General features: G+C 54.9%; 1 protein-coding gene across 1 annotated transcript; it reads right to left on the bottom strand.

Annotated features, from left to right (window-relative positions):
* Positions 1-478: 478 nt before the first annotated feature.
* RABAC1 (Rab acceptor 1) lies at positions 479-3,243 on the bottom strand. Its single transcript, XM_004060816.5, has 5 exons — positions 3,050-3,243; positions 2,549-2,761; positions 2,079-2,176; positions 814-915; positions 479-730 (listed from the first exon to the last, which is right to left on the bottom strand). Exons 1-5 carry the CDS (start codon positions 3,103-3,105, stop codon positions 642-644), a joined length of 558 nt encoding a protein of 185 aa, XP_004060864.1. The 5' UTR covers positions 3,106-3,243; the 3' UTR covers positions 479-641.
* Between the last annotated feature and the right edge of the window lie 6,542 nt (positions 3,244-9,785).

A 9,785-nucleotide genomic window follows, 5' to 3' on the forward strand; every position in this document is an offset into this window, starting at 1 on the left:
GGCGCTGAGGCTAGAATCAGAGTGTCCCTGGCTGACATTTCACACATGTCACCATGATCCACTGCTGGAGGAATTAGGTGTGGCCTCTGGAAGTGCATGCCTGGTTTCCTGAGTTCACTCCATGCACCTTTCCTTTTGGCTGACTTGGCTCCATATCCTTTGATGACAGTAAATCAGAGCTGTGAGTGCAATTGCATACTGAGTCCCCAGTCCCAGAGAACCATCAAACCTGGGGTGCTCTCTGATTCCTGAGTCCTAGAGAACCATCAAACCTGGGGGTGGTCTCGGGGACCCCCGGCACACTGTCCTTCTCAACTCTTTTCTCCTCCTGAACACTCACCACCGTTGGGCATCCCATAATATTTTACCTGTTTACCTTGTCATCGTCTTGAACACACCCCAGGTTCCACCCCAACCCTGCTCTGTGCAGTATTCCCAGCTCCACCCATAGAGACCCACAGAAGATGCTGGGGGAATATTTCCTGAATGACACCCGTAACAGCTTTATTTTCAAAGGCGGGATCCCTCCCCGGGCTTGTGATGGGATGGCGCTGTAGGCCCGAGCAGCAGAGCTGTGCAGGACAGGCATGGGCAGGGGTGGGGCAGCTGGCCCGGGAGGCCGGCAGGTCCCAGAAGACACCTCACACGGGTTCCATCTGCAGCTCCTCCCCGTCCACAGCCTCAATCTGGTGGAAGGCAGCGTGGGAGCCGATGACCACCAGGGTGGCTCCTGCAGGAAAGCCGGCAGCTCAGGGCCACACTCCTGCACCTGGCCCCCACCATCCACCCCAGCTGCTCAGACCCTGTACTCACCCAGCACCCAGAAGACGGCCGAGCCCGCACCAGCCAGCCAGAAGAAGGGGAAGGAGATGCCTCCAGCCAGAGCATACTGATGCGCTGGGCTCACCTCTCGGCCTGGGGGCAGATGGCATTGGGGCGCTGTTCCGACCCTCCATGCCCTCTCCCAGAGTAACCCCTGCTGCCCCCCAACAATCTGTACAAGCTCCAGGTTCTCGGGATCGAATCCAAACTCCTCATGCCAAGGCCCTCCAGGTCCTGGGGTCACCCTGTTCCCCTGCTGTCCCCACTGCCCTCCAGAACACAGCACACCGTCCTCGCCTGCCTCAGCCCCACCCTCTGCCCTCTGCCCCACATCCTCCAGGAAGTTCCTGGGATCCCGGCTTCCTGCTCCCTAGACTAGGGCTCTCCTGCTGCAACCCTCGCGCAGACCAGGGGTCTCAAACTGGTGGCCCGAGGGCCAAATCTGACCTGTGGATGTGTTTTTTGAGATGTTTTGCAAGGATGTGATTTGTGGCTGGCAAAGTGAACGATTTCACATAAAAATACCAACTTCAGGCTTCTCATAGAAGTCTCAGGGATGGGGTCTGCATGCTCTGGTGACGGTGATCAGCTGAAGCCAAGTCGTGCCTGTGCTTCAGGCACTCCCTCCACCCTAGCCCATCAAGCACATAACTTGCAGGCCCCTGAAGAGCCTGGCCTTCAGGTCTACCTAACTGTCCAATCCCAACTCCCTGACCCCACTCCAAACCTTGATTTTCCCCTGGGGGGAATTTCCCCTGGCATTTTGTTTTCCCAGTGGTCCTTGGTACTACTAGTCTGGGAACCACATGAAACATACTCCTCGGCTTCCCTCTCTAAGTTCCAAGTTCTTTCTGGTCACACCCCAGAAAGCAGGAAAAGAAACGGGAACAGATCTAGGCCAGTGTAAGGTGGCCACCTGGTGTCCAGTGTGGGCACCTGCAGCTGATGTTGGCCGCAGAGAGCGGCAAGGGGAGGAGAGAGAGGGGAGGAGTCATGTGGTTTGAAAAGGAGTAGGTTTAAGGCACAGCAGCCAGGTGGATCCTGGGTTTGAGGAATAGCAATTTGAGGGGGCTGAGACTCGACGGAAGGATCGGTTGTGTCTGAGATTTTAAGGGATCAGGTTTGGGGGATCTAGTGTACATCTAGGCTTGGGCGGACTTGGGTTTTGAAGGACTTGGATTTGGGGTCTGAGATCTGCATTCCAAAAGAACAAGATTTGAGGGACCAAGGATTCATCTGGGCAGGGGGTTTCTCACCAAAGAGCACAAGCTTGGACTCCAAGGTGCGCAGATAGAGAATGTAACAGGCGCCGAAAAAGACAGCCAGAGCCACCAGCAACATAGGGGACGTCACCCTGGAGGAGGAGTGCAGGGAGGCAGCGGTTAGACAGCTGGGGCTGGGCCAGCCAGGCGGCCCTGGCCTTCTCCACCGGCGGGCGGCAAGCTACATCCTGGAGACCAGGGAGGGCCAGGTGACATTTAGTCACACTGCATCCTGGCCAGGGTGATGGTGGGGTAGGGGACCTGGCCCTTTGGTGACAAGGTAGTCTAGCAGAGCCAATCCTTGGGGGCGGGGCCTGGGCGGTGAGAGGAGGGACCGGGCGGTGAAGGGCGGGTCCTGGGCGGTGAGAGGAGGGACCGGGCGGTGAAGGGCGGGGCCTGAGCGGTGAGAGGAGGGGTCCAGCAGGTCGGGGCTAGTGCGGGTGCGGGGCCCGGGAGGCACTCACACGCAGTACAGGATGAGGCCCAGGAACACGAACACATAGTTGCTCTGGTAGTACTCCACGTTGCGTACGAGGCGCTGGCACAGCTCGCCCAGGTTGCGGGGCCGTGAGAAGCGCTGCTGGTCCACGAAGGTGCTCCAGGGCCGGATGGTCGCGCGGCGCCGCTCCAGCCACTCCCGGCCTGCACCGGAGGGAATCAGCTTCGGCAGCAGGGTCCTGCGGGGGGTGGGGCCGGGTCAGTGGTGGACCGGGATGGAGCCCCAGACCCCCGCAAAAGAAGGGGACTAAGGGTGCCTCGACTCTCTCCCGGGACCCCAGATTCCTGGACAGCAGGCAGGGAGGGGGCTAGGGGCCCAGACTCCAGGGTCCCATTAGAGGAGACCGGGGCCAACACTTCTGCGGTTCGGGGCTGGGACTCCAGGCTCTCGAGGGAGGAGGGAGGAGGGGGCCGGGGGCCCGGACTCCCGGGTCTCTGGTCCGAGGGCCTAGAGCCAGCTCGCTCACGTGGCGCTCAGCCCTTCCGCCTCGGCATCTTTCTGCTGGTCCTTCTGCGCTGCCATGTCTGCGTCGTGAGCGGTAGAGCTGCTGTAACCAGCCCGGTACCCTGAAGACCCCGCCGGCCCCGCCCGACGCCGGCCCCGCCCGACGCCGGCCCCACCCAGCGGAGTCGACGTGGCGCAGCTCCGGAGCAGCTGGGGACTGTAGTTCTGCCGCCGAGTATTGTGGGAGTTGTAGTCCTGACGGTGACTAAGAGGATGGGCGCTATGATGGCGGTCTGACTCGCAAAACACCTTGGGAGATATAATCCCAGAAAGTGACGGCGCGCGCCTCTGGGTATTATGGGAGTTGTAGTTTCAGGAGGGTGCAGGTGGGCTGTCAGGAGCGAGGGCGTTATGGGAACTCTAACGGCAGAAGCGGGCGTTGTGTACTCTCCCAGGGAGGGCACAATGGGGACCGTGCAGAGCTGTCCTTCTGACTCTAGAGGGCATAAAAAAACACCTGGAGAGCTTGCTAAAACAGATTCCTGGGCCCTAGCCCAGATGTTTTCATTCAGCAAGTCTGGGGTGGAGCCCATAATTTCCATTTCTGAGTTCCCAGGTGATGCTGATGCCCCTGGTCCATGGACTACATTTTGAGTAGAAAGATTTAGATAATTTGTGGGAATTGATTCCTTCCTCAAGAGATTGAGGCTAGTGAGGGGGCCATGGTTGCTGGAGGGGTATCTGAGGTTGCCCCCTGCCCCACCTTGTGGAGTCCCAAAGATGAATGAGTTGGGGCTAGGGACACCTCCGACCCCCGCCACACACACCTTTGGAGAGAAGGGAGTGAAGTTGGGAAAGAGAAAAAGTTGAGAAGTTTTGTGGGCTTTTTTGAAATGGAGTCTCGCTCTTGTTGCCCAGGCTGGAGTGCAATGGCGCAATCTCGGCTCACTGCAACCTCCGCCTCCTGGGTTCAAGCGATTCTCCTGCCTCAGCCTCCCAAGTAGCTGGGATTACAGGCGCCCGCCACCACGCCCAGCTAATTTTTGTATTTTTTTTAGTAGAGACGGGGTTTCACCATGTTGGCCAGGCTGGTCTCGTACTCCTGACCTCGTGATCTTCCTGTCTCAGCCTCTCAAAGTGCTGGGATTACAGGCGTGAGCCATTGTGCCTGGCCCACAGGGCTGGAATTCTAATTGAATTCTAATGGGGTGAACCAGAACAGGGCCTCAAGAAATGTGTGTGGAAGTATAGGGAAGCCTGGGCTCCCTTAAGCAGACTGGGATCCTAATTTTCCAAAGCAGCTGGGTGGGGCTGGAAGGAGAATATCTATATGGGATAACCAGGTGACCTTTTTTTTTTTTTTTTTTGAAAATTTTTTTAAGTAGATAAGGGATTTTGCTGTGTTGGCCCAGTAGGTCTCAAACTCCTGGACTCAAGCGATCCTTCTGCCTTGGCCTTCCCAAGTATTGGGATTACAGGTGTGAGCCACCATGCCCAGGTTCAAGTGACCTTTTTTTTTTCTTTGAGACGGAGTCTCACTCTGTCGCCAGGGCTGGAGTGCAGTGGCACAATCTTGGCTCACTGCAACCTCCACCTCCTCCTGGGTTCAAGCGATTCTCCTGCCTCAGCCTCCCGAGTAGCTGGAATTACAGGCGCCCGCCACTATGCCCAGCTAATTTTTTGTATTTTTAGTAAAGATGGGGTTTCACCATGTTGGCCAGGCTGGTCTCGAACTCCTGACTTTGTGATTTGCCCGCCTCGGCCTCCCAAAGTGCTGGGATTACAGGCGTGAGCCACCGCGCCTGGCCCCAAATGACTCTTTTAGGCCCAGCTCTTGTCTTCCAAGATCTACAGCAGTTTAGGGTTTGTGCTTTGAGGCCTGCTGGAAGGTGTTCCCAGGAGGTGGGAGGAAGATGGCCCTGTCCAAGGGGCTGGTGGCGCAATAGGCAGAGAAGCCCTTTGCAAGGGCCCCACACTGAAGATGGAAGAGTTACACTTTGAAGATCAGATTGGCTAGTTACTGTTTATTTCCTCTTTGTCACCCCCAGGCTTTTAGTGGAATCGGGTTTCCTTTTTTTTTTTTTTTTTTTGAGATGGAGTTTCACTCTGTTGCTTAGGCTGGAGTACAGTGGCACAATGTCTACTCACTGCAACCTCCGCCTCCCGGGTTCAAGCGATTCTCCTGCCTCAGCCTCCTGAGTAGCTGGGATTACAGGTGTGCACCACCATGCCCAGCTAATTTGTGTATTTTTAGTAGAGACGGGGTTTCACCATGTTGGTCAGGCTGGTCTCAAACTCTGACCTCGTGATCTGCCCACCTCAGCCTCCCAAAGTGCTGGGATTACAGGCGTGACCCATCGCACCTGGCCTGGAATCAGGTTTTCTAAATAGGATTCAAACTTGAAAATCAAAGGAGGACTGCGGGGCTGGGCGTGGTCCTGTAATCCCAGCGCTTATGGGAGGCCCAGGAGGGTGGATCACTTGAGGTCAGGAGTTCAACACCAGCCTGGCCAACATGGCAAAAGCCCATCTCTACTAAAAAAAAAATACACATACCTGTAATCCCAGCTACTCGGGAGGCTGAGGCAGGAGAATCGCTTGAACCCAGGAGGCGGAGGTTGCAGTGAGCCAAGAGTGTGCTATCGCACTCCAGCCTGGGCGACAGAACGAGACCCTGTCTCAGAAACAAAACAAAACAAAACAAAACAAAACAAAAAACACCAAAGGAGGAGTGCAATAGCACAATTAGCCCCGAGCAGGAATAGGGGAGCAGCATCTGAATTCAAAGGGCCAAAGCAGCAGAGGCAGCCCTTGGAAGAACCTCCACCGAAAGACAGAGCTTGGAGAATAGAATTGGGACAGAGCTCCAGCTGCCTCTTCCGTGGTGGGCCGTAGGAGATTCAGGATGGACTTTTGTTATGAGAGCTGTTGGGTTTCCTTACAGGAACTGAATGAAAGCAATTTCATTCCAAAACCCACTGGTCTTTGTTCTGAGCAGAGAAAATAGAGGCAGAGGCCTGGAGGTGTCGAACAGCACAGGCCATGGCAAGAGACGGGGAGGAGGACAGTGGAGTCTGAGGGGCAAGGACATTGCAGGAGGGGTCCTAGGAGTGGGAGGGTGGGGGGGACTTTGAATAAGGGAATTTCAGGAGATGGGACCTGGACACAGGGGTAGTGTGGGAGAGGAGGGCCTGAGGCAGAGACATCATGAGATGGTGAGAAATGGGGTCCCTGAGGGAAGGGGCCTTTGGCAGATGGGCCCTGAATTAGGGGGGTAAGGGAGTTGGTGTGCTGGGAGATGAGGGGGCACCTGAGAAGATTGTGAGTCCCAGGCCAGGTGTGGCTCACGCCTGTAATCCAGCACTTTGGGAGGCCAAGATGGGCAGATCACTTAAGGCCAGGAGTTCGAGACCAGCCTGCCCAACATGGTGAAACCCCATCTTTACTAAACATACAAAAAAAAATTAGCTCAGCGTGATGGTGCACGCCTGTAATCCCAGCTACTCAGGAGGCTGAGTCAAGAGAATCGCTTGAACCCAGGAGGCAGAGATTGCAGTGAGCTGAGACTGTGCCACTGTACGAGACACTATCTCAAAAAAAAAAAAAAAAAGGAAAAGAAAAAGATGGGTGCCTCCAGCCTGAGGACTCCTCCCTCCCTCCTGGGATCCCCAAGGAAGTGGTGCTGGGAAAGCAGGAAGACCTTAGCACATTCAGCCAGAAATGTGGGTCACTGTCCCTGCTGTGTGACCTCAAGGAAAGCCCTCCCGTCTCTGGGCCTCAGTCTCCCCACCTGTCTATGGGAGCGTCTCTTCCCCTGCACCAGAAAAATAAAACAGTATGTGTGGGTTTCCTAGGAGAGGTCTGGGCTCATGTAGCCCCTACCAGGACCAGGCTGTACTCTGGGGTCACCAGGGGTGTCCAGCGCACATGGCCCCTGCCCTCCAACTGCCTTTCCCCCTCAGATTCAGGAGTTTCTCCCTCAGCCATTGTCTTGTGCAGTGGGTGTGTACATGCACTTGCACACTCACCCACTCACACTCGCTCTCAGCATCCTGGCCACAGACACTGGCATTGGGAGGCAGGCAGGCCCAGGCCTGGCCCCAGCCCCTCCGCTGACTTGCCTCCCTGAGCTGTGTTAGGAAGGCTGCCTCGAGGGAAATGGATTCACTGCCCCACCAAGGTGGCAAAAATGAAAAGGACTGACAACTCCCAGTGGAGGAAGGATGTGGAGCAGCTGCTGCTTCCTTACACTGTTGGATGCAGAATGGCACTCGAACTTTGGAAAGGGTCTGGCAACGTCCATGAAAACTAAACATGGTCTATCACATGAACCAGCAATTCCACTCCCAGGCACACGCGTACCCAACAGAGTGCACATCTGTCATCATTAAAAGACACAACTAGAGGGCTGGGCGCGGTGGCTCAGGCCTGTAATCCCAGCACTTTGGGAGCCCGAGGTGGGCAGATCACGAGGTCAGGAGTTCGAGACCAACCTGACCAACATGGTGAAACCCCATCTGTACTAAAAACATAAAAATTAGCTGGGCGTGGTGGTGCACGCCTGTAGTCCCAGCTACTCGGGAGGCTGAGGCAGAGGAATCACTTGAAGCCGGGAGGCAGAGATTGCAGTGAGCCAAGATTGTGCCAGTGCACTCCAGCCTGGTGACAGAGCGAGACTCCGTCTTAAAAAAAAAAAAAAAAAAAAAAAAGGCCGGGCGCGGTGGCTCATGCCTGTAATCCCAGCACTTTGGGAGGCCGAGGCGGGTGGATCACAAGGTCAGGAGATAGAGACCATCCTGGCTAACACGGTGAAACCCCGTCTCTACTAAACATATAAAAAATTAGCCGGGCGTAGTGGCGGGCACTTGTAGTCCCAGCTACTTGGGAGGCTGAGGCAGGAGAATAGCGTCAACCCAGGAGGCGGAGCTTGCAGTGAGCCGAGATCGCACCACTGCATTCTAGCCTGGGCGACAGAGCGAGACTCCGTCTCAAAAAAAAAAAAAAAAGACATAACTAGACGGCCGGGTGCAGTGGCTCGTGCCAGTAATCTCAGCACTTTAGGAGGCTGAGGTGGGTGGATCACTTTTTTTTTTTTTGTTGTTGTTGAGATGGAGTTTCACTCTTGTTGCCCAGGCTGGAGTGCAACGGCGCGATCTCAGCTCACTGGAACCTCTGCCTCCCGGGTTCAAGCAATTCTCCTGCCCCAGCCTCCCAAGTAGCTGGGATTAGAGGAGTGTGCCACCATGCCCGGCTAATTTTGTATTTTTAGTAGAGACGGGGTTTCTCCATGTTGGTCAGGCTGGTCTCGAACTCCCGACCTCAGGTGATCTGCCTGCCTCAGCCTCCCAAAGTGCTGGGATTATAGGTGTGAGCCACCGTGCCTGCCTGTTTTTTGTTTTTCTTTTTAGATGGGGTCTCACTCTGTCACCCAAGCTGAAGTGCAGTGGCGTGACCTCGGCTCACTGCAACCTCCACCTCCCAGGTTCAAGCGATTCTCCTGCCTCAGCCCTGTGAGTAGCTGGGATTACAAGCACATGCCACCACGCCCAGCTAGTTTTTGTATTTTTAGTAGAGATGGCGTTTCACCATGTTGGTGGGCGGATCACTTGAGGTCAGGAGTTTGAGACCAGCCTGGCCAACATGGCAAAACCCAGTCTCTAATAAAAATACAAAAACTAGCCGGGCATGATGGCAGGTGCCTGTAATCCCAGCTACTTGGGAGGCTGAGGCAGGAGAATCGCTTGAACCCGGGAGGTGAAGGTTGCAGTGAGCTGAGATGGTGCCACTGCACTCTAACCTGGGTGACAAAGCAAGACTCCATTTAAAAAAAAAAAAAAAAAAAAGACATGACTAGGATGTTCCCGTCCCTAGCAGCACCAATTGTAATAGCCCCAAACTGGAAACCCCTAAGTCCCCCAACAGGAGAATAGACAAATTGTGTTATAGTCCCACAATGGAATGAAAAGGAAGGGGCCACAGATGCAGGTGACAATATGGATGACTCCTATAGACATAATGCTGAGAACAAGGAGTCAGACACAGAGATCACATGCTGTAAGATTTCATTTGTATGAAGCTCAAGAACAGGCACAACTGATGTGTGGTAACAGAAACCAGATCAGCTCTTGCCTCTGGAGGGGAGGCGACTGAAGGGGCTCCAGTGAACTTTCTGGGTGGAGGGAAAGGTTCTATGCCTTGATGTGGGTGGTAGCTTTGCAGATGCAACTTTTTTTTTTTTTTTTGAGACGGGTTCTCGCTGTTGCCCAGGCTGGAGTGCAGTGGCATGATCTCGGATTACTGCAACCTCTGCCTCCCGGGTTCAAGCAATTCTCCTGCTTCAGCCTCCCGAGTAGCTGGGATTACAGGCATGCACCACCATGCCCAGCTAAGTTTTTTGTTTTTTTGTTTTTGAGACGGAGTCTCGCTTTGTCACCCAGGCTGGAGTGCAGTAGTGGGATCTTGGCTCACTGCAAGCTCCGCCTCCCAGGTTCATGCCATTCTCCTGCCTCAGCCTCCCAAGTAGCTGGGATTACAGATGAGTGCCGCCACGCCAAGCTAATTTTTTTTTAATTTTTAGTGGAGATGGGGTTTCACCGTGTTAGCCAGGATAGTCTCAATCTCCTGGCCTTGTGATCTGCCAGCCTCGGCCTTCCAAAGTGCTGGGATTACGGGTGTGAGCCACTGCGCCCAGTTTTTTTTTTTTTTGTATTTTTAGTAGAGATGGGGTTTCACCATGTTGGCCAGGCTGGTCTCGTACT

This window comes from Gorilla gorilla, chromosome 20 (assembly GCF_029281585.2).
Source record: "Gorilla gorilla gorilla isolate KB3781 chromosome 20, NHGRI_mGorGor1-v2.1_pri, whole genome shotgun sequence".
In the NCBI taxonomy this organism is placed as follows: domain Eukaryota; kingdom Metazoa; phylum Chordata; class Mammalia; order Primates; family Hominidae; genus Gorilla; species Gorilla gorilla.